The 26,435-nt window shown below is 35.6% G+C and overlaps 1 protein-coding gene across 7 annotated transcripts in view; it reads right to left on the reverse strand.

Moving 5' to 3' along the window:
* Window positions 1–26,435, reverse strand: part of LOC101745682 (dachshund homolog 2) — a 175,685-nt gene that overhangs the window by 48,763 nt on the left and 100,487 nt on the right. For 4 of the 7 annotated variants that reach the window (XM_038014487.2, XM_021350080.3, XM_021350079.3 and 1 more), the window contains 3 exons: window positions 14,614–14,684; window positions 12,722–12,991; window positions 7,090–7,329 (listed from right to left, as the gene is read on the reverse strand). In XM_038014487.2, coding sequence (XP_037870415.1) covers window positions 7,090–7,329; window positions 12,722–12,991; window positions 14,614–14,684 — 581 coding nt within the window. The remainder of the gene's footprint in view (window positions 1–7,089; window positions 7,330–12,721; window positions 12,992–14,613; window positions 14,685–26,435) is intronic. The other 3 variants (XM_062671421.1, XM_062671419.1, XM_062671422.1) reach the window with 1 other exon arrangement.

Genomic DNA, 26,435 nt, shown 5'->3' on the forward strand with positions numbered 1-26,435 from the left:
ACCGATCTTGCTAGAGCAGATCTTGCTATAAAAGTCTACCTTCCAGGCTGAGCACAGAAAAGGATCAGTCTAGGTGTAATTGTTTGTATCTCGTATGTATGTTGAGTTGTGTATGTTTCCGGCACAAATATCACAGAGGAAAATTTTAGTTTGAAGCCGTTGAAAGTGGAACATTTTAATAGTAATGAAAATAAGCAAATATATTAATTACAATGTTTAATATATATTTCTTTGTAGTTCCAAGGAAAGTAGTGTTACGTTTTAAATATAATATACAAAGCTTTCATCTCGTTTTGCGAATAACATCAAAAGCAAAATAAAATTTCATAGTTTTCGTCATTTATCTGACGAACTCATGTTTTGGAGGACGAGTTGAATATTTATATATTCTAAATATAAATAACACAGAAATTTCTATGAAATAACATTATTGTGGTTACTAAGCCTTACAAAATTGATTGGCGAAATACAATCTGCTTTAGATATCAAAATTACTATTCAATATTTTCATTTGTTTATGTGAATACCGTTCACATTGAGTTAAATGCTTGCGCTGTCACATAACATTGCACTTTCGTAAAAAAAACCTAGAGTAATGCAGTTATCGGAAAAATACGAATAAAACTTTATATTTTTATCATCTTGGTATTTGTAAAACTAAATTTGATTATTGATCATTAATCATTGATTAACAATCAACAAGTAAAAGAAATACCAAAAGAAGAAATGAAAAAGTCTATAGCTCGTTACAATGGATTTACTAGATATAACCCAATAAGATATAACCCAAGGAGGGTGAAGTCAGACAGGCTGGTTGCAAAACTCGTGCTAAATCTCTCTGCAGCATGAAAAGGCGACATGCTTCCCAGACCCCAAATAATGTGGGATCCTTTATCCCATTAAGAAGAAAAAGAAGAAGAAAGAAGTTATGTATCCAGTGCAATTGAGACTCTTAAGTTATGTCTCAAAGTAGATGATCGCAATAACGTTGTGGTATCTATAAGCCATAAGCTTCAGTAACCGCTCAGACAAGTGGAGGGCGAGCTTTACAGCTGCCGATTTACATTAGTAAATTAAAAAACTGAACATAGCATAGAACATTTTCAAACAAGCTACATAGATACGGTAGTAACTGTTGGCAGTAATAGTAATTTGTTGGTTACGTTCTGTTCGAATAAATCGCATATCAAAAGATCAAATTGTTTTTTTAAAGTTGCACGCTATTTTTAACAAACTAGTTATGTATGTATGATTTATTAAATTACCTAATACATATATTATGAATACTAAATACGGTAACCACAAAAAATGGAAAGTCATGTTTTGCATAAAACTCTGATAGCAAAATATTAACTTGCATTAGTTTTCTCTACGCATAGGGTACCTACACTTAGATATTTTATAACAAGGTAAACCGCATCGGGGAATGACATCGGTCTATGCTAAATGGTGCGCGTGTGGTCGGGTCGCGTGCGCAGAGTAACCAAAGTGACGCGCGCATGTAATCCAATATGGCCGACGTTTCTTGTGCCGGCACATAGAATGGAATTTTAATATGCAACAGTTAATGTCATTTATTGTTTGCATAAATCGATTGGTCTGGAAGTCACAGCCAGTGTACATTATATTTTTATAATTGCGACTCGTTTTATATATCAATGTAACCCACGATATTTTTAAAAAGTTTTGTTCATAAAAAAAACACTACTAAAAATCTGCATACCTTAAACAATTTAAAAAAATTAAAGAAATTGTTTTGAAAAGTAAATATTGTAGGATTCTTAATTAATTCGATTCTTGTTAATTTTATACACATTTATAGAAAATCGATTCGCTGAAGAAAAAAATCAGATGCGAATAAAAGAAATGAAAAAAACACAAAAAAAATGTATACATTAATTATTTTCTAAAATACGTGAACGTTATATGAATGTTTCTAAAAAGCAGCTTTAAACTAAATTTAATTCTCACGAAAATCGAAGTAAACAAACAAAGATCACATTTTCGATTCCGTGCCAGCAAGCCGTGCACAATGGTGCGAAACCTAGCGCAGCAACAATGCGTCGTTGGTGTATCGCGCGCATCACGCGGTGGCTCGCTCAGCCGCCGGCTGTTCGGCGCTTGGGAGCACCGCGTCGTGATGGACAGCCGCACTCGCTAATACTATCACAATACGATGAAACGTGAACCTTTGCCTAACCTAACTAACGTTTTGTTGATGATGCTATCTTACATTATTAACGAGTTTTACTTTAGAAAAATTTACCTGACTGCAGATATTATTCTTCCAAAACATATCTGTGTGCTTAGTGCGAGTTTTTAAACGTTCTCGATAGCGTAAAAGTTAGCCCAATTTTGTATGCAGTTATGCAGGAACAGCGCCCCTAACGGCAAACGTAGGTAAACGATCCCATTCCATACAAATATGAGCTAACTTTTACGCTATCGAGAACGTTAAAAAACTCATACTAAGCACACTGAACATATTATTATGTCAGTACTTTATTATGTAGGTATATCGTCAAATTTACTATTCATTCCACTTTATTCGGTTTTTACGAGTGGCAGACATAACTGAAGCTATTTTTATGGTTTAATCTCAAGTTTTTTTTATTGTCATTCTATTATTCTTACGTTTCGAATACTTCACAGTTTTAGTGGTCATCACTGAGGACTAAGGTGTTATTTATCGATAGCAGTGTGCTTAGTGCGAGTTTCTTAACGTTCTCGATAACGTAAACGTTAACCCAATTTTGTATGCAGTTGTAACAGCGCCTCTAGCGGCAAACGTACGCAAATGATCCCATTCCATACAAATATGAGCTAACTTTTACGCTATAGAGAACGTTAAAAAACTCGCACTAAGCACACTGAGCATTGACAGCACCAACTGTTCTTTGCAATTTTAATTAATATGTATTTATTTTCAGGTATTATTTTATTGCGAAGAACCTAAATTGTCAAACCTCGTTGTACATTTTTATCTACAGAAAACATCGTTACGAAACGCCAAAACGAATCAGCATTTAATGAAATCCCTAGAAAAGTTATTTACGCGACAAAATCGCGTTCAATCCAGTAATTTAGTTTGGACCGATAATGTCGCGACGTCGTGGTCAGCATTGTAAAAGCTTTCATATCAATTGAATCCATTAGCTGAGTACACATTCCCGTCTGTCTATTTACTCATCAGGTTTTTATCATTCGCCAGTTCTGTTTGTTCGATCGGTCACTTCCACATTATTGATGGCCCTATGAATGCCCAAACTAAATGAATGAATTTGCAAATCGCTGTATTTTAATCCGACCGAATTAAATTCACATACGCAACACCAGAAATGTGTCTCATTTTGACGATTGTGTAACTTTTACATTATTCAGTGTTGTCCTAAAAACTAAAAGATGTCCGTAATCAGTATTCCTAATACTGATTAAAGATCCGTAAAGTTAAAACATACCTTATTACTATAGTCTGTATATTACTTTGAATAGTCACATATTGTAATTTTGAAAAAATTATAATTAAGTTGCGGCGCTTGTTGTATAGATGGCGCTAGGCGCAACAAATTGTTAATGATTCGAATATCGCTCGTAAATAAACTAAACGAAAACCAATGAGATGCGTATTTCCATTTAAGACTAAGCCGGAATCTCTACAACGAGAGCCCATAAACTTCCTATCGGGCCGTGTGCCGTTTGTCCGTTGAACAGCACTTAGCTTAACAAAAACTGATAGTTGTTAAACAAAAGAGGGGAAACAAAACTCGAACAAGGAGAGCGGATGATTTCGCCGAGAAATAAACTAAGCGGTACGAATTAACAAGGATAAAGGCTTAAAAGAGTAGCCGAAGAAGATTTATGTCGCGATGATCGCAATCGGAACGATTCGGCGATTCTTCTTTTTTTTTTTTTTTTGGTTGTCAATGACCGTGTTGGTTTTACTGGTTGAACAAACGTATATTCTTTCGTGTAGTAAATTAAAAAAAAATACAATTTCTACGTCAAGTGGGCCAAGATAAGTATGAGATAGCATTCACAAATTAGTATATTCTTTTGTATAGTACATAAAAAAAATATAATTTCTACGAGTGGGCCAAGATAAATACGAGGTAGCATTCACAAAATATTCTTCTTTTTTTTTTGGTTGTCAATGACCGTGTTGGTTTTACTGGTTGAACAAACATGTATTATTTTGTATAGTAAATTAAAAAAAATACAATTTCTACGTCAAGTGGGCCAAGATAAATATGAGATAGCATTCACAAATTAGTATATTCTTTTGTATAGTAAATAAAAAAAATACAATTTCTACGAGTGGGCCAAGATAAATACGAGGTAGCATTCACAAATTATTCTTCTTTTTTTTTGGTTGTCAATGACCGTGTTGATTTTACTGGTTGAACATACGTATATTCTTTTTTATAGTAAATAAAAAAAATACAATTTCTACGTCCAGTGGGCCAAGATAAATATGAGATAGCATTCACAAATTAGTTACTTTAGATCGGAATTATCTTTTCGTGAACATATTACACGGTAGTCGAGCGACAAGCGCACAATATGACACCAATTTCCCATTCATTGCCAGTTTATTTACACGAACGAATCGACAGCATTTTATCATGTGTCCTTTCACCCAACCCTTCCCGTGGTTATCTGATAACAGTTTGAATGCGGTACACATTTGTTCACACGTCATCCACTGTGCACTAGTGTAAAAATTGTTAGCGAATGTGCCTAGATAGCGATCTGCTATTTGAGATTGTGGGGATGCTGGCAGACCTATGTTTACATGTGTTGATGGAAAACGGTACGGTTTGTGGACACGGGAAGATTATTTTGTTCACTTACCTAAATGAAAAGTTTCGTTCTTTAAAGATGAAGAGAAACTCTCAACACCCAATAGCTTTATTTTTGTCAAAAGTCAGCACACCATGATCTAAATAACAAATGAAATGGGCAAGGAAATGAATAACGTACATTTGGCCCTGATATGGATGATGTCCATGAACAAAATATGTGGATTACCTACCACGAGATAGGGTGCATGCTCGTCTGCCTACAAAAGTAATAAAAAAACTGAATACCTTTCAGATTTGGTGCGTAGGATAGTTGTCATTTAAGTTAACCATATCTATAACAATGAGGCTAATGACCGTCTTTAAATCGAAGACTTCCGAAAAAGATGAAGGTAATTTTACTATGCAACCGATCATGTTTACCTTGAATATTTTACTTTATCTTAAATATATCATTCAAATACTTTCTGCAGGTTTTTTGTTTGTTATAAAAGACATGAAATAATTCGCGACTGTGGATCTTGAAGTTTTTTGGTCAAGATATCAAAAACCAGAACTCAGTAGAGAGGTTAACCCGGCCAGATGGAGAAGAGAATTTGTGGAAAGGCGATCTCATACCGAGAAGATAAAGACAATAGACCATTGTCCGTTATTACTGTAATGTCTCAAATCGCAAAATAGTTCATTGGATCGTGGTGAAACCATTGAAATGTCACAAAGAGAACAAGCATCCAATATGCAGATACCATCAGTGCAACAGATAAAATATGTATATTATTTAATATAATATAATAACATATAAGATATACAAAGTGAAATATACAGAAAACTCGACTCTTCAACTTCAAGTACACCATATTATAAATGTGAAAAGGTAACACCTACCAATTGATTCGAAACGAACTAAAGAGTGCTAGTACCAATTTTCGTAAAACTCACCAATATAGTTCGCCACATTTAAAAAAAAACTCCTTCATAAATAATAATATAATATTACTATCATAATAACAAAATTATCGACTACTCTCGCACTCTATTCTGAATCTTATTCCATAGATTTAGAGAGCTATTTCAAGAAAAAACATTTATGTATAAGGGGGAGAAATTGAACCTTTTGTTAGCCTATAGCATTATTATTTCTCATTTTGTTTTGTTTATTAATTCAATTGGCTGCAGGCGCAATATTGATATTCAGGTTTGATGATGACTCGCGCGCTACGACTCGTCTTTCTTAGCTCGCTACATTACCTTTTTATTTAGGCTTACACGTTTTTTGTTTATTTTAAACCTTCTTTCTAACTTAAAGCTAACGTTCCTTTATTCGGAATTCAAATTGTGGGAAATCATAGCGCACGACCGCTGTGAAATAGAGGAATGACGCGTATAAATAACTCGCAGAAATATCAATTAAACAATTATGCTGTCCGAATGGAATCGTGTGTAATGATAGTGGGGGCTTGGCAATAATTCAGATGCATCTGCACTACGGGTATTTGCAAAAGGCACGACGCGATACGAGTTGGCGTTTTACTCAAACGCTGTCCTTCTCATAATTCGACGAGTACACTGCTTTACATTCATTTTTCATCACACAGTTGAGATTCAATTCTTATGTTCACGTTTTAATTAAATAGATATTGTATCGGAAGTCAATTTCAGATGAACGAATTCAGTTGATCAAGCATTAGGATTACCGTTTAACTAATAATTTAAAAGCCAAACAACAGCGTAATTAATCCACTATCCGATGAGATATACATTTATATGACGCGGTTGTTCGGGTTTTTAAACTGAATAGTGGCTATAATAATACAGTGCAACATAATGTGATGCAAATGTGTGCCTGCTTATAATACCGAACACGTGATACGTTGAAGTTAACTACAAGAACAGCGAAGGCCTATTTATATGGTATCAACGTTGCATATAGTTGTGATTATGCCGTGCCAATTTACACTAGACGACAATTAAATACATATATAAGTGTATATGTATGTGTGTGTGTGTATTTATATATGTTTCACGGGATTGGTACAATGCGCGTAATTCGTTTCCAAATGATTCTTGTCCACCTGATGGTCTGGAAGAGATCGCTCTTAGCGATAAGACCGTCTTGTACTTTTTTCGTATTTAATGCTTTGCATTGTTCTTTTTTGTGTACAAGAATACTCTCTTTCTCTCTCTCTCTCTCTAAAATACATACCGAATTCAATTGTCTTTTTAATATTTAAAATACTAACAGCAATAATTATTTCTAAAATCTAAATTCGTATATTTATTACGAGCTTACCTTTTTCATAACTGATTTGTCTTTCCTGTTGTCTTGCGTTATCTGCGGCAACTTTTAACAGGCCCTGGATATTCCTGAGCAACGTCTCGGTGGAGGAGACGAGGGTGTCAGCAGTGGGATCGACAGGAACAGACGTTGGTGTCACGGTGGGGGGCGGGTAGCTCACAGGAGCCGGTGACGTCGATGCTGGAATGTCGCGCTCTCCGTCGCTCATATCTCCCCCTGATGAAAGGTAATACACTATTTTAATTTAATATAACTGCACTTTACTGAACTAGTGATGGTAGGAATGGTTCATTATTTTCTATAATATGTGTTTGTTATGTTTTCCTATTTTGAACTAAGCAGAAAAAATGTGTGCAAACATTCATCTGTTTTAATTAAATCGTCTCGTTGGCCTAATTGTTAATGACCCTATTATTCTTCGGGTCCTCGTGATCCCTCACGGGGCACGATTGGGGCCTTAGGGACCTGATTCTTACCAAGTATCTTTGTCCAAGATATTATTGCAACGAAACAGTCGTGAATTTCAGTTTGAATGAAAAGACAACCATAATACAATTGAAACCCACCTTGAGATATAAGTTGTAAGGTCTCAGTATAGTTACAACGGCTGCCCCACCCTTCAAACTGAAACGCATTGCTGCTTCATGGCAGAAATAGGCGGGATGGTGGTACCTACCCGTGCGGACTCACAAGAGGTCCTACCACCAGTAGACAAGAGGTCCTACCACTACTTCATTCTAAAAACCGCTTTGTGATAGGATTTAAAAAACCTAAGCACACTTATTCTAATCTAATAGGTGTGTTTAATCTACATCGTGTTTCCTGCACCAATAACGCAGGAGAAACTCTCATTCTGGGACCATGGAATCGTTTTTTTTTTGAGGTAACATTTTTTTCTATTAATGTAACCACTACACATTGATAAATTAAAAAAAATATATATAATTCCCGTAAGTAACATTGTTATAGTCTACCATAAAAGGAACCATAAAGAAATAAAACCTGGCAGCCCTTTAAACGTACAATGTTTTTGAATCGATCGCGTGTATCATTCATTCGAATTGTAATTATAAGTACGATAAACATCGATATTGCGTGGTAATCGCCGGTACTAAGCTTTGATACAGTGTTTCGCATTCTGATTCGAATTCCGTTATGAGGAATGCCATTTTATTCGCTAGGATTAGCAATAAAGCGTTCCATTTGTTTTTGTAGCATTTTCTTATTAGTATTAATTGTTTACAAGAGCTTATAGACTACAGACTATAGACTACTAGGAACAGCACTATCTAAGTTAAGAAAAAAAGTGGAAATTGCAACTTTTTTTTAATTTATTGCTTAGATGGATGGACGAGCTCACAGCCCACCTGGTGTTAAGTGGTTACTGGAGCCCATAGACATCTACAACGTAAATGCGCCACCCACCTCGAGATATAAGTTCTAAGATCTCAGTATAGTTACAACGGCTACCCCACCCTTCGAACCGAAACGCATTACTGCTTCATGGCGGAAATAGGCGGGGTGGTGGTACCTACCCGTGCGGACTCCCAAGAGGTCCTACCACCAGTGATTACGCAAATTATAGTTTTTGCGGGTTTGATTTTTATTACACGATGCTATTTCTTCACCGTGGAAGTCAATCGTGAACATTTGTTGAACATTTGAACATTTGAACTGCTTTGTGAAACGGCTAATTCATCCTTCAAAGCAGAAGACATCACTGCTTTGTAACAGAAATAGTAAAACAGCACGGTAACAATTACAATTACTCATACGGATTACAATATGCCCTATCACCAATAAATACGATAAAACGTTCAAATCGTATATTTTTACTTCATCTACGTATATTTTAAATTCTTTATTTTTCACATATCTGTTATGTGAATCACCAAATATATGAAGTGCAATTATTATTTTTAAACGACACGCCCAACAGTTTTGTTCATTACGATACTGCGGAAAAAACCTTGCCAACAACAACTAAGATTCGTAGATATATTTCACTGTCGTACATCTAGAAGCATCTGACAGAATATATCCAGCATGTATCGAGTTGTTAATTCGCAAAAATCTTGTCAATGTCGACTTCATAAAATTTTATGTGGCCGTAGCCAATGTTTCTGGTACATTTTACGATGTTGGGAAACACGGCGATGAGTTCACGATTTCAATAAAAATTGACGAGATAATTACAATAATGTACGTCTTGTGTCAATAACGGACCGTGTCCACAAAAAAAAAGAATGAGTTTTGAATAGCATCTCTCACGGTCCAAAATAATATATCGATACATTTAATTTAGCTGACAAGATAGTGACCGCTCATCAAATAATGAAGACAAAATCGTTTCGTCATTGTCGATGGGCACGATAGCACTCTCGTGTTGTCACAACACCATCTACCTAATAAGACCAATTAACAACAACCTCACAAAACGTACTTAACGAACTTAAACTCTATTACTTTTGTTAGTGAGATTATATTCATATACCAAGCCAGAATCTGCTATTGCTTTGTCTAGTTAGATTTTATTTGTGAAATATTACAGAAAGGTTACTTAAGAAATAAACATAGAGCACGTTTGCAAATCGCAGTTGTTCGTTGGTGACCTCTAGTAGTTATGCATATATACGAAAATATGTATCCGTTTTCAAGGATTTTACATAAATCTGAAATTTAAGAGTAATTATTACTATATTTTAACACGGCAACTGAAGCTTAATTCATAAACTTTCCTTCAAACCGTTGGCAGTGATCCGTTCCCACGGTCTCTCATCATTTTGTGTGGCTTGTAATAATAACTACAATACACAATCCGTATTGTTTCGCTTAATTTCGCTATTGTACGCTTCAAGTATTTACATTTGCAACCGCTGTTATGGTTCGGTCTGTTTATAAAATTACGCTAACTAGAAAACGAGGGGTTGTTTCGAGCACTAGATATTATTTGTTATTAAACAAACATTCCCATGGCACTTCTTTTTAATGTTTAAAGTTAAATAATTCGGGAGATTTTCGAATTTTTTTGAATATCAAAGTTGAAAGGTCTTCTGTCTGCCTACAATCAATCATGCCAATCATTTCGTAGGTACATTAGATGATCTGAACTAATCTGAAGCAAGTTATATCAGATATATTTTACTGGTGGTAGGACCTCTTGTGAGTCCGCGCGGGTACCACCACCCTGCCTATTTCTGCCGAGAAGCAGTAATGCGTTTCGGTTTGAAGGGTAGGGCAGCCGTTGTAACTATACTTGAGACCTTAGAACTTATATCTCAAGGTGGGTGGCGCATTTACGTTGTAGATGTCTATGGGCTCCAGTAACCACTTAACACCAGGTGGCCTGTGAGCTCGTCCACACATCTAAGCAATAAAAAAATTAAAAAAAAGTTTTGTTTAGTTTGATATATTCAATATATATAAAGTCTCGGCGTTTTGATTACTCTACGGTTTCGTTGGCCAATAAGCAGGCGAGAAAAAGAAAACTTGATTTTAATCATAACACATACTTATTTTACACACGAATAATTCTTTTTATTTTCAATTGTTTTAAACAGTTTCACATTCCATTTAAAACAGCCGTAACAGCATTTGTTGTTCATTGAAGTTGATCTAATAACTACTTTCTGCTTGAATGATAAACAACGTAAAGTAACGAAATGGTGAATTATAAATTATGTTGTTGAGAACGTTAGTGCTTTCTACATCTAGTTCAAGAATTACTTCTGCTATACGAGTATATTCAAAATCAACGAATATTTTTATATTTTATATGTCAAATAATGTTTTTTTTATTGTTATATGCGCTAAATTTTTTATCTGGGTGCTAGCAATGCCAAAGGTAGAGCTAAACTGCTGCCTACCGCCGAATCTTCTGAGAAATGTTAATGTATCGTCCAAAATAAACTTTCATCATTAAAACGAATTCTAATCGATAGGATTATAACGATTGTATCAGACAGGATGAAGATAACGTGCTGTATTAAGACATCACATTGAGATTTGTATCAGAACTTTTCTCTTTCGAGTCGCTGAACGGATTAAATTTTTCTTTTTTTTTTTACCTCTGCTGATAACCTTGAGAGGCTATTTTAGCTTCGCCTTAGCATGCAGGTGAGCTCACGGGGCTCAAACTGCAGTGATGCTATCACTGGCCCTAGCAAGAGCAGAGCTTCGCAGAATCTACCACCTGATCGGAAACGCGACCCACTGAGAAGATCCGGCAAGAAACCCAATGGGCTGTGTCTGTGGGTTAATTGGCTCGTCGAGCCCTTCGTCGCAAGCGACGGGTTCGACGAGGAAGGTGACCGGTGCTTGTGGTACCTAAAAGCACCGTTAATGGATCGGCAGGATCCGTAATGACGTGTTTTGGGCGACGTCGACTGTTTACCATTCGGTCTACAGGATCGGGTATGTTACAATATTGTATATTTCTGATTGTAGCTGTTATAAATTAAAACTTTTCGAATATACATTAAAGTTTTCGTAAATTACTTTAGGAACAAAAAAAACATAATTACTTGAACAGTTCCGCTAATTCATCATACAATGTGCGGGTGATTTAAACTTAATCGTATCCCGTCAAAATAAAGGCACCATGGCTTTATGGTTGATAATTCGCGAAGAAAATATGAATGGCTGAAGGTTTCTGGGCTATTACTCGGTAATTTTGCTCAACATTACACGCCATGTACACATACACCCATACGAACGGGTGATACCTCGTGTTAAAGTTGCTCGAACATTTTCTTGTCATGCGCGACCGTGATTAAATTGAAAATAGCTAGTTTAGTTAATACTTCATTTCATTACGTGAACCCTATATGCGTTTATTAATCGCCATAGTATAGTACTGAGATCTCATGTCTCTAGGTGGGTGGTAGAGTTCACGTAGGATCTCTATGGGCTCCGATAACCACATAGCGTAAGGTGGGCCGTGTGTCGTTCACCTATCTAAGCCCTAAAGAATACATAAAAATCGCCTTACAAAATATATTTTTTGTAGTACTCACTGTCTTTTGTTTTAGTAATAAGTGTTGATAATATTCAATTTTAATAACCTTCTAGTTACAACACTATTCCCGAGTGACACAGGATACAATCTTTTTTGAAAAAAATTCTGGATCCTTACTAAAACTCCAATAAAGTAACCCAAGGTGTAAAAAAATTACCTAAATTATTCTTTACATTGCGTGTCCTGCGAAAACTATTCATGATAGAATAAAATAATGTACTACGACGTTGTAGAACAAATTATTATTTACAAAAGGTGTCGCAACAGCACATGTCTAACTATTATAGTTATGCCGCAATAAGTGTTCTTTTATTTAAAAAAATAAAACAACGTCAAATATCGTTGAAATTTTTGTTAAAGACCCGAGGGGAGCCGGAGCGGACCGTTAGTGTTATTATAAACAAACAAAATTTTATTTGCGTGGAACGAATCAATTTCTTTACCAAAGATGTTTAAGTGGTAGGCAGCGGCTTGGCTCTGCCCCTGGCATTGCTGAAGTCCATGGGCGACGGTAACCACTCACCATCAGGTGGGCCGTGCGCTCGTCTGCTTACGAGGGCAATAAAAAATAAAAAAGTGAGACAGCTATATTCACAAAAAGCAACAAACCTTCATCTTCGTCTTTGACATTGTGGTCGTCCTGGTCGGAAAGGGGTGCGTCGCTGTCATCGGAGTGCGAGCGAGGGGAGACAGCGGCTGTGGCTGTCGAAGGCATCCTCGGCGGCTGCGGAGTGCGGCGTGACGCTGCTGAGCTGCGGCCACTGGCGGAGCCGTCGCCTCGCTCGCCGCGCTCACGGTCGTTCCGATCAGAACGTTCGCGATCACCCCCCGATCCGGACTTAGATAAGTTCAGCACCGGACTATGTCCTGGCGATGAACCTGTCATAAAATCAATCTAGCGTTAGTATTAGCGATTAAACGAAATACATGAATACATGAAAATACACAATTAAAAGTCGTCGTGGCCTAAACGATAAGACGTCCGGTGCATTCGTATGTAGCGATGCAACGGTGTTCGAATCCCGCAGGTGAGTACCAATTTTTCTGATGAAATACGTACTTAACAAATGTTCACGATTGACTTCCACGGTGAAGGAATAACGTCGTGTAATAAAAATCAAACCCGCAAAATTATAATTTGCGTAATCACTGGCGGTAGGACCTCCTATGAGTCCGCACGGGTAGGTACCACCACCCCGCCTCTTTCTGCCATGAAGCAGTAATGCGTTTCGGCTTGAAGGGTGGGGCAGCCGTTGTAACCATACTGAGACCTTAAAACTTATATCTCAAGGTGGGTGGCGCATTTACGTTGTAGATGTCTATGGGTTCCGGTAACTACTTAATCGTCCACCCATCTAAGCATTCTAAGCAATAAAAAAAACCATGAGCTACACAGTCAGTTTATGTGGCTTTTTAATCGACATCATTAAAGAAATTGGAAAATTCGAGCAAAACTATACAAAGCTTCCTAATGACTATCACTATTGCTTAGGTGGTTGGACGAGCTCACGGCCCACCTGATCTTAAGTGGTTACTGGAGCTCATAGACATTACTAAGTAAATGCCGCTACCTATCTTGAGACATCAGTTCTAAGGTCTCCGTTTTTAACGTACACTACGACGGCTACGCCACCCTTCAAACCGAAACGCATTACTGCTTTACCGCAAAAATATGCAGGGTGGTGGTATCTACCCGTGCGGACTCACAATACGTCCTACTACCAGTTACCACGACCACTTTGTCCTATCACCAGTTAATATTACCATTCGTCTGTTGTAACATAACCATCAACCTAATTTCTTATTTTTCTACCACTTGTAGGTTTACGGGTCGATACCATCATTCTGCCTTCTACCGTGAAGCAGTTATACGTTCCGGTCTGCCAGTGGAACTTCTATTATTTAAGTTCAAATGAGATTTCGCCTTGATATTTCAAGATGAGTAGCAAACGGCATACATGCTGTGGTGCTTATGGGTCTCGGTAACCGCATAACACTGGATGGAGAATGAGCTTACCGGACCATCTAAGGTTAAATTTTTGGAACGAAGTTCCTTATGGGGGGGGAGGGTACCCTAAGCAGGAAAAAAACGTCCGTAACGTAAGATTTTTATTATTTATGTATAGTCTTAGTATGATGGCTATACAGTGTCTAATGTATAGTCTACGTGATGACGTTTATTATTATTATTCATATAAACAGCGGTTTCTTTGTATATTATTATTTCATATTTTTTATAAATCATTGTGAATAAAATTAAGTTGATAACTTTGTAAAGTAGCTTTTTTTTATCAATAAAAAATGTATACCCGAATAATTATTTTCTTTATACCTCGAATACTCGTAGAACTTAAAATTAATATTTTTATAATAAGGAACTTCGTTCCTATTCGGTGTCCCACGACATCACAAATCAATTTTTTTTTATTTTATAAAACTTCTTTCTCTAATTTACTGGATGTAATCATTGTATATTTAAGTTATTCAACAATATTTCTTACCGTTATGCGATCCTTCGCGAGCTTTATCCATCGCCATAACTCGTTCCATATCGCCTCTTTCGTCACGCAATCTGCAACAACAACGCGATCCGACATTAAAAACAAATAATAAAATTTTATTTCGACAAAATACTTATAATTAATTACATATATCGTTCCGCTCTTGTGTCTAAAGTCGGTCACGCTACCTCTCGAACCGAATCCTGGCAAAGCTACTGACAAACGTTTTTATCATTTGAAACCATAAAGCATGCTTCCCACTGAGTTATGTAACTACTACAAAGGCAGACGTATAATATTATAGAACCCCGCTGGGTCCTTTGTGAGCGGATGAAGACGGCGTGTGTAATCATTTTGTATGCGGATCTCTTGTGTAGCCACCCTAATTCCTTAGCTCCTTTTTGATTGTAAATTATTGAAGTTTTGATGCTTCCGTTTCGATTCTGTTTTATTAATATTTGATTATTAACTTTTGCGATTGGCATTTTTTTTTAAATCGAACATTAGTTTTATTTTAAACCGCGGGCTATAGATGTACGATTTTTTTTCTATATTTGAGGCCTATAAAATCAAAGGCAGCTAAACGCCTTAATGTCGTTAAATGGATTAATAATGGCGCTATCTTGTTTAATTAGTTGGACACGCTTTAGTGTTTTCATGTTATAACAAATGCTAAGCTAATTCTCTAACAAATTCAGTTTTTTACTCTGTACTAAGTACTAATAAACAAAGTTTTATCATTTAAAATTCTGATTATTAGTAATATTCTCATTCTTTATAAATCTGCTTTAAAATAAAGAATATCGTAGCTATCCGAACAAAGTTATTTCAGCTTCTCAAGCCGGGAGTGTTGCTAACACTGGCCCTAGCAAAAGCAGTACTTCGATGGATAGGGAGGATCCGTAATGACGTGTGTTGGGCCGATTTTTAGAGTTTACCTGAATATTTGACAGATTGGATTTAGCTGCCTTTGATTTTATAGGCCTCATTTCTTCTATATTAGTATAACGTAAAAAAAATTGTAGTCTTATTTTTTTTAATTTAAACAAAAAAGTAATTCATTAATTATCCACAACACGTCGTTTCAAATTCTGAAACTTTATCAAAAGGAACACAGATTAAAAAATGAATTCGTTTCGGAAACCAATTTCGCTCATTTCAAAGGAGGGGTTAATGTTACAATTTTTGCCCAGTAATGCCTTTCGAGCATTTGAATATAAATGACGTCTGAAAGTGAAATGTAACATACATAATAAGTGGCTGTTTTAAGCTTTCGCGGAACCCTTTTGTGGTCACAGAGTATAAAGAGAACAGAGATATTAGTTAAATTAAATGAGAATGTAGTTATTCGTTTATTTTAAATTTACAAATATGCACTATATGAATAAAATATATATGTAATTGGTTTTGTTTAGATTTTTTATTATAGTGTCTTTCTGATATTTCAATGCCGTTAAAAGCACCATGATCACGGTATCCATTTATATTTTCATAATACCTTTCAAATAAATCCAATCTTATATATTATTTAAAAGTATTTGAATTGTTTTATAAAATTCTACTGGATCGAATATACTTAAACGCTATTTGGATTAAATTACTTTCAGTAACTAGTACAGTACTAGTTTCCGGTTTTAATACTAGTACCTACTATAAGAACTTATTTGAATATAAACTAAACAGCCATAGATAAGTAAACAGATCGATGTCATCTTGAGTCTCTGCGTTACAATCCTAATCTGTGAGTGAACCCTCAGAATAGAGTCGTTTGCCACTTTACTGACGAGTCACGAAGCTCTGTTTGAATTTAATATATTTTTCATTTCCGACACCATTAATATGTAAATCATTTTTCTATCTGCGTTGGTACATTTTTATAAATTCAAAAACAGCTGTATTTCATATTAAAAGCCTATGAAGAATGGATTCTGAGAACAAGAGACGAGACTTTGTAATTTATCACTTTGATGAGATCAAATAATATGGGATGATTGTTAAAAAACAAACGAATATCGGAAACAAGCTCATGCTTCAAAACGTTAATATGATGAATGATATTTTTTATCAATCCACTAGAGCTGTTAACAAGGCCCCTCAGATCCTTGACGAATACGAAAAGGAATCGAATGAACCGATCGGACAAAAGATAACTACCAAACAAATAAAATAAGAAATTATTTTCATTTCCTTCATTTCATTTTTATCTCTATGTGAGTGTTGGTTTGATTGATGATACACTAAAAGTTCACTTAGTACTCAATTTAAAGTGTTTTAGTTAACAGAGGAGAGGATTTTATCTTTTTCAATCTCTATTCCATCTATTTTCAAATTCATTTTTATATGCAACTTTAAATTAATTTATTATAGGCATTTTACAAAAGTACTTGTAATTGTAGTGGTTCTGTTAATAGCATTAAAATATGTTGAATACCATTACCCACAATACATGGAGCAAGCTATCTTATATTTGTGTATTATCGAATACATAAAATCACAACGTGCGGGTTTTTTTTATTTGTTAGTGTTCAGTAAATTTGCGCGCCAATTTTCCGATACAGGTGAACCTTTGTAGAGTTGATAATGATTCAACGTATATTCTGTCACCGTACAATGACGCGTGAGTATTTTCAATAAGTAAGTTTGCCTAATTAATATGGTGACAGTAAAGTGTGACTACTAGACTTGCTACAATTATTATTCGCCAATGATAGAAAAAGTGAAAAAAAAACTAATGTAATTAAAAATGTTCAATAAAAAAAAGTTTTAAGAAACATTTTTTTATGTCTTATTTACTTGATTACATAAAAAAATGTTTCTTTCAGATAAATTGTGGCGTTCCCTCACGGACTGTCAGGGAGGAGCGAAAAGTCCGCAACCAAATAACATTATTCATTCACTTGTCATAAAGAAAATTGGCGAGGAATCACTGTGAAACTGGAAAAAATAACGCGTAATTTGCAAGTCATAACGGGAAAATCGAGTTTTTCATTCGGGGGAAGCAAATTTGTTTGAATAAATGCTTAGCTTTAGTAAATATAAACGCAATAAAGCACTACTATATTCACAGAATAAAAGAAGTATTGTTTTTCCGAACTAACAAAATTATAGCCTATTATAATAAGCCTAATATAATATTAACTGTACTAGGAATAAAATTATATAGAGTTTTTTTTGTGCGTTGTCTATACATAATGTACACTATGTTTGAATAAAATTTTCTATGGATCTCAGCAATGTCTTGTTTTAGAATTCGGTACTTATATCCTTTTCAGTTTCAGATGTGGAAAACAAATGAATAATAGCTTAAAAAAACTAACAAAATACGCTTTTATAGAAAATCCAACTAAAACATGGAAAATAAATTTTAATAAATTTGAATTAAAAATAGTGTAAGAAAAAATGACTTTATTGTAAAAAAGCGTGGGGTGCTTTTCAGGATATTATCAAAATAACCCTTCTACTCATATCTGCTCATAAAATATTTATAAACTACTGATACCATGCACCCACGCATTTTTTCAATATTTTTTTAAATATTGAATTGTCATCGTTCCTTAATAAGTATACCAAATTTTGAGTTAATCCGACGTTTTAAAGGGGGTCAAAATCATGTTCAAAGATTCCGTTACATACACACGTCTGAAGCTAATAAAAGCGTATTAATAAAAAAATACCAACAACGCTACTTTCTATCGTAGTATGTATTAGCAGACACGTGAACGGCGTAATGAACATATATCGGAGTTTAACGCAGTTAGTTAACGTTAACCATTGCCATTACAGAATGGGTAGTGGCCTAAACAGATATTCCGGGGCACGAGCGCGGACAATGCGTTGCAATCTACCCACCAAAGCCAACGTACGTTGATTAGTTAATACAGAAACGTTCACATAACCTAATACCGAACTACCGACCGCTCCGTTCCGAACCGTCCTTGTATGCATAATCTGATTAACTTAAGTATTAAACAAAGCTTTCGGTAATAGTGTCCTCGATTTACATAGTCGAACGACGCTCTCTTATGTCGATTGAAGCCTTTTGAATACGAAATTAATGTATATAATTGCATTTACGGTCGCGTTTCAACAAACACTCCGGATTTGCATTCTCCGGAATCGATTAAGAAAATCAAATCCTGTCGGAGCGTCGCTGCGTAAAACATTTGCTTGACACCCAAATCAAAAATCGTTTTAGCACACCCTCAGGAGGGGTGGTCGGGGAAATGTCGACGCCTCAACATTTATTATTTCAGACATATCACTCGCATGCAAAACAAACTCGGTCCGATCCATCAAAAAGTTTCGTCTCATCCCCTACGCCTCCACCAGAACAAATCGAGTGTGTAAGTACTGCGGTCTCAGGAAACCGGTCACTATTACTTCTATTTTTAATTTCATTCTCATTTGTACCGAATTTAATTTGGCATTTAACGAATTTAATAGCATGATCATTCGAATTACGCAACAATTAAAAAAAACAAGATTATGATAAAGACTGTTAATAAAGTTTTAGTCCAAGTAAACACATTTCATCGTCACTTACATTTTCAGACTAAGGTAGGTTCGTTCGATAGGCAGTAAACAGTCTTGAGAGAATAAATAAGCTTGTTCATTCAAAAGAAATGAGCATTGTAGCCCCCGGAACAGTCAACAAAGCTTCGAAGAAAATCGAGCGAAAAAAGGCTAAAAACACCTTAGGGGTTTACTAATCGAATAAAAAATATCAGCGACCGATGCCGATGTGTAGGGGGAGAAACGGAATAAATTATAAAGAAAATACAAGTAGCGGAGGGGCGATTGTTATGAGTAAAAAGTTCAAAACATATGCAGATAACATAGCGTTTCGCTTTTGAAATGATGTAAAGGCAATATTGGCGTGTAATAACGCTGGAGCATTTGCATACGTTTGCTATAACGTTAGATGACGTAATTCCTTCCTTTATTTTGGGTTTTTTTTTCACCACATTGAAATGAGGTTAAAGCTTCAACTTACTTGGGAGCATAAATCTCTAAAAACGTATTCTACGCAATGTAAGTTATTCCAAAATATATTTTTTTAAATGATAATTTGACATTTAATTTGAAATAGCCGAAAAAATAATGTTTTTCGTTGCGCCCAAATATTTGTTTTAAAAGTTACAAGGAAATCTGTTGAGAAACATTTATCATCTGAAAAAGTAGATCTTTGAAATAATAGGAAAGAAGTAACATGATGACTTGTCGTCGGGCGCACCCTTCGCATAAACGTCACGATGTCATTTGTAAAAATTGCGGCCTCCGAGTTCTCCAATTTTTTAACAACAAAACGAATAGAGTCATTTTTATCTTTGAAGTTCGAATAAATCGAGTCTAAGTTGAATGTAGTATGTATACAATATAAAGTCAATACCATGAAGTTGTTTAGCTGGTTATTGTTTTTGTAACTACATATGTTCCCAATTGGTGATCCTCATTCCTGAAGACGGCCACCACCGTTTATCAGGAGCCTCCTTTTAAATTTTAACCGGCACTATCTTCTGTCTTTAGAGACATCTGGGTCGCTTAACGATTCGTCCTGATGCGGATCATATTTAAATCGGATAGACCGTACTAATTATATCTGTATCTACCGTTTCTGTATCTACTGTATCTTATTATACTGTATCTAATGATCATTTTTATTTTTTGTTCATTTATACTATTTGAAAATTTCGGATTTACAACTTACATATAACGGAAATTACAACGTTTCTATAGTATTTTGTGAATGACGACTCAACAGCCTCATTGTTCCGTATCGGAAACCTCTAACCAAAACAACCAAATTCGAGGGCTGTGAGAAGAAATGGCAAAGACAGTAGAAACTCCAAGAGGGAAACCGGAGACAGTTATTTAAATTTGAATAATATAACATGAAAAAAATTACATCACTTAATACCATAATAAAAGTGCACTAAGCGACCGGGGCATTACGCCAAATAAGAGGAGGAGGGACATGCAAATTCCGCTTATGAAACGTGAAATGAAATATAAAATTTGTTCGTCGGGAAATAAAATATGTCTTCGGAAGCTTTAGAGCTCATTACGATATTAGAAGGACGTGAGGAGATTTAACTTGTCGCTCTCAAAGCTGTGAAGACAGATAGTACTTTGAGAATGTTACATTTTACTACTTTAGTACAGTAAATTGTAGATTAGATAGTGTGTTTTGAAACGGAAATTAGTTGTATAATGGTAAGGGTATTGAACAATGGACAAAATTACTACGAATCTTCAAAATTCTAGAACATTCAAAACAAATAAAGATATGTGGTTTTTGTCATCAAATATCCAATTCTTTTCAGTAAATTAGAAATAGTTTCTTAATATGTTATATTATTAGTTAATTGAAGAATTGTGTTAATGTAAAAACCTCCATGAAGCACGCAAATTATTGCTGGATACACATATGATTGCAGCGAACGAGTTTCCGATCGGGTCCATTGAAGGTTATTGGGAATTGAGCATCGCTGTGTCGCCGTCTCCGGGGCGCAGTGTTGCCGTAATTATGCAAAATTGCTTCTACGATTCCTACACCCTCACTTTTTACGGACATTACCATTATCTGTAATGGCAGCGAGTTTTGATAATGTTGAATTTCATTGTACGATTATTAGGGTAATGGGAATCGAATTGCCCATTTTGTTACGACCTTTTTCACCGGGTCTGAGTTGAAGTTTTCTTTGTTTTAAAGTACCTTGTTAAAATTGTGAGAAATAAGACCCTGTTTTTTTTATTGCTTAGATGGGTGGACGAGCTCAAGCCCACCTGGTGTTAAGCGGTTACTGGAGCCCATAGACATCTACAACGTAAATACGCCACCCACCTTGAGATATAAGTTTTAAGGTCTCAAGTATAACTACAACGGATGCCCTACCCTTCAAACCGAAACGCATTACTGCTTCGTGACAGAAATAGGCAGGGTGGTGGTACCTACCCGCGCGGACTCACAAGAGGTCCTACCACCAGTTTGGTTTAAATGTACCAGGCATAAAAGTTGATTGAATGATACGACACAGCCCTATAGCTTCAATACCTTTGGTCAACATGTAAATTTTAATTCGGGGCAGTTGAATTCGTTGCATTCGTTTCCCGCAATTCCGTGACCACCGATTGCATGAATACGGCTTCATCGCTCATGCAAGTGGCTCGACCGCAGAAAATTTACAACCACCGAAGCGCAATTTAAATCTTAACAGGCTTTTATATCTCGTGTTTCATATGTCGTTCATTTGATATTTGTGCGGACGGTCAAATGGTATTTCTAGGTCCAAATCGGTGTAGATGACGTGGTCAGGTTTATGGGTGATAGTTGTGATCGCTCGCATTCACCGCAAAACGTTATGAATGAGACGATAATGGCACATCTACGTCCCTGTTTTATTTTGCGGTGATAATAATAAAATGATGATATAAATTCGCAAAAGTTATATTTATCTAATGTAATTGAGGACAAAACATGGAGCCTTTGTTGCAAGTTGTCGATTAGATTGAAACACGTGACATTAGATGATAATTAATAAATCAACAAAGAAGTACAGTAACTAACTTTGAGGTAAATGTCAATCGAGCAATATAATCAATTTCTTATATACTTTTCCAGTTTTTGTGTTAGACAAAAAAATAAGCAGGAAGTTTTAATTAATATTAGTCGTGGCTTTGAAACGTAGATAAAGAATATCTGTAGATATAAACTCCTGACTCTTTGAAAATATTATCTGACAGACAGACACTGTATCCGTGTCATATTATCTTAAACCATAGTTGGACAATGTGACACATCGATCATAGTTTTGTTCACTATATTGATAAGAATAACAACTCCAAAGATAATGATAACCCAGTTAATTTTAATGAGTATCCTTCGTTCGGATTGTATTCTTAACGTAGATTAAATTAATTTCTTGAAAGAGTCAGTAATGTTATACTTATTTGAAAGAAAAAAAAGTCAGTTTTGAGGGTAATGGAATTTTTTTTCAGTGTTAAAATAGGGGCATTTCAAATTGTAGTTGCGCTATAGAACGGTGCCTGTAGAGGCACACTTGAACACATACCTTTTTTTAATAATTATAAATGTTATCTAGAACTACCGAGAACTTGTAATACATATATTATTTTTTTGTGTTTCAAATGTCAGTTGTTTTAGATGTAGTCAGCTCACTCAACGTTACCGTTCTAATACCGACATGTTAAGATAACAATCTGCATAATATAATTGGTGGGCCGAGATAAAATCATACTTTCGCTGTAATGAAATCGAAGGTTTTTATCAACACGTGTGGGAGCTCTACACGATTTGTTCGAACTTTACGGTAATTATCCGCTGTCTAATTACGAAACATTCTTGTCAAATTTTAATTGGTTTAACAAGCTTTAAATTTTAACGTTGAAGAAAAATCTAATTTTAATTTCGTTAACTACAATCCACTGTTTCCTAAACTACGCCGATGAAGAAAGCATCCTACCTATTCGTAAATTATTTGATCGTTTTCTTATCGAGAGTAAATTTAAAGTTTTGACTCGCTAATAATGGTCTCATTATACTAAAATAATTCAAAAAGCTGTGACGTAAACTGTATGAGAACACGAATAAACAATACATATATTTAATTTTTACGATTCAATTAATATTTCAAGACAAATCATGAACATTTTTTTCAGAATATCATCAAGCACGATCGTAAAATTTTTATTGCAAAATACAAAACGTATTAACTGTTTTTTTTTTATATCTGTCTGATGAAAATGTATTCATCGAACATTTCAACGATGAGTAAACAAATTTGTTAATTAATGTAACAGAAACAAACGGGCGTATATTGCGGACATGCATACGTACATACGTCACATATCGAAACGGGGAGTTTGGCAGAAAGTAAACACAAAATATAATTTAGAAGCAATTTGCCGCGGATATGTCCGCAATCAAATTGTCTCGTTAATACCACGGTGCTATCAAAACATTTGATTTGTGGCCGGCAGTGTAGGGTTGAGCGCGGTTATTTAGCCACACGATGGTTAACTTTCATTCGTAACCCTTGATTGTAATCAATTATTTTTTTATTTAGCATAGTTATTTGTCGACCAATGACAGACCTCACAAAAATCATATTTCCGTATGAGTCAAACAGACAGTTATTTATATGGTTTGAAATGTTTGCTCGTAATAAAGGGTAATTCCAGTGGATTTATGCAGGCCCACACTCGACTCACAGCTGATGCGAAGTCAGCGTGTAAACAGTAAAATACTTTTTATTCCTGCTGTACGATTTCCCCGTTCCCGGGATTTGCATAACAGTAACGCGAAAGGTCAGGAAGCGAACAAAATGGCAAGTGTCCAGTTTGATGCCGATTCAGCACTGTTGGAATGGATTATTGTAACGCATTTAGTCACGAGAGTCTACTTGACAGACATTAATTTGTTTACTTTGAACAAAGTTGTAGGACCTCTTGTAAATCCGGACCGGTAGGTACCACCGCCTTGCCTATTTCTGCCGTGAAGCAGTTAATGCGTTTCGGTTTGAAGGGTGAGGCAGCTGTTGTAACTATACTTAAGACCTTAGAACTTATATCTCGAGGTGGGTGGCGCATTTACGTTGTAGATGTCTCTGAGCTCTAGTAACCACTTAAAATCAGGTGGGCTGTGAGCTCGTCCGCCCATCTAAGCAATAAAAATATAATTAATAGATGCATTGGTGATGATTTTGATAGCGAGTAAAATGTTTCGTAATGTATGTAGGCTTTTTCATTTGTGATTTAAATGCAACTTGCATATTGACTTGCACTTATCCCGATTTAATAAAACTAGATGATGACCGAGCTTTGCTCGTTTTTTTTTTTTGATAACGCCATCTTGTTGTTTCTTTAAAGCGGTTAGTTGCCCTCAATTAAGAAAAATTGTATTATTATTCGCCAATAGATGTCGGGAAGAGTTGATTATTGAAAACACGAATAAAACAACATTTTCTGAAAATAAATCGTAGCTAGATCGATTTATCGTCCCCGAAATCCCCTGTATACTAAATTTTATGAAAATCGTTGGAGCCGTTTCCGAGATTCAGATTATATACATATTATATATTAATATACAAGAATTGCTCGTTTAAAGGTATAAGATTACTAATTTGAAATACAGTTCAAAGATTCTCCCTTAATTACGTTAGCAAATAACGACGAAATTATTTTTTCATGACGTGTCAAACGCAGCACGGAATGTTCAAACTCAGCCGTTGAAATGCATATTCATGGTCGCTCCGCGCCACATGCAAATCGTGATTTACACACTGTAATGAATTCTTTTGATCTGTAGATTCACATATTTGATTTACCCCATCGACGTGGGTATAACATGACACGTTGATTTCGTATTCATAGTTTTTGTGGTCAGCAATCTTAATTTGTTCGACGTGTTAATCGTGAATGGACTCACAGAATCTGTACGAATGCATGCAAATACGCAAATTGCTTTATTAAAAATTACAATTTTTACACGTGTTGGATAAGTCGTGAATTATTTTGTTAAGTTGTATTATTCTTTTATATGTACTGATAAGTCACATAATACAAAATATTTTTATAGCGTTGATGGAGAAACGAAGGCACGACAAACTTTTTGTTAGTAAGTTACTAGAAACTATAACATGATTGTCACCATACACCTTGATTAATCATTTTTTTCCCTACCTATGTTAATAGCCTTGAGAGGCTATTTCAGCTTCGCCCTAACGTGTAGGTGAGCTCACGGGGCTCATACCGGAGTTTTACTAACACTGGCCATAGCAAGAGCAGTGCTTCGCAGAATCTACTAACGGATCGGAAACGCGACCCACTGAGAAGATCCGGCGAGAAACTCAGTGGGCTGTGTCTGTGGGTTAATTCGCTCGTCCCGAGGTTAATCCGCTCGTGGAGGACGGTGACCGGTGCTTGTGGTACCTAAAAGCACCGTTAATGGATCAGGAGGATTCGTAATGACGTATTTTGGGCGACGTCGACTGTTTACCATTCGGTCTACAGGATCGGGTATGGAATAATCATAATGTAACTACATTGTAATACAAAGCGTAGCATTCGTTTTATTTGTAGTGAAAATTGCAAATTAGAAGAAGAAAAGGTTAGTACAAAATTAGTACAGGAGACCCCCTAGTTTATAAACATTACAAAAGTAGTAATATCAGCTCATAGAGGCTTGAACAACAATTTCTACTGATTAACATCTGTACTGAATATTATCTAATAAGATTACTTTGTTGCAACAGGCAAATTATTTCGTACTTGTTTATTTAATAATATAAAACTAAATTTTTCTCACGAAGGAAATACGCTCGATTGAATCAAGCAATGAATCAACCATTGGTTAAAGTCGATAAAAAACGAATTGTGAAACTTGATGCTTTTTTTTAACGTGATTTAAAAGTACAACTAAAAACTAACATAATTACGTTACTGATTCAACTGTGTGAAAGAAACAGAAATGACAAGACGATGACAAATGAGCACCGCTCGCATCCAACACAGTCGGGTGGCGGACCTCATCAAATTATTCCCCACTTAAAAATCTCCGTAAACAAAAACGGGCCAAGGGAAAAAATATTCCCGGGATAAAAAAGGTATTGGCAACATTGATTGATGTGTACTAATAGGGCGCGAAGAAATGAGACCGCTGTATAATTAAAAGAGAAGTGACAACTTCTGTCAATGACAATGTGGCCAACTATGTCTAGAAATAGAGCACTCACGTATTTTAGTGAGGAAGTAATTAGTGTTGCCGACTTATTAAAAACTATTGAGTGAAGGCTGAGTTATTG

The sequence above is a fragment of the Bombyx mori genome, chromosome 12 (assembly GCF_030269925.1).
Source record: "Bombyx mori chromosome 12, ASM3026992v2".
In the NCBI taxonomy this organism is placed as follows: Eukaryota; Metazoa; Arthropoda; class Insecta; order Lepidoptera; family Bombycidae; genus Bombyx; species Bombyx mori.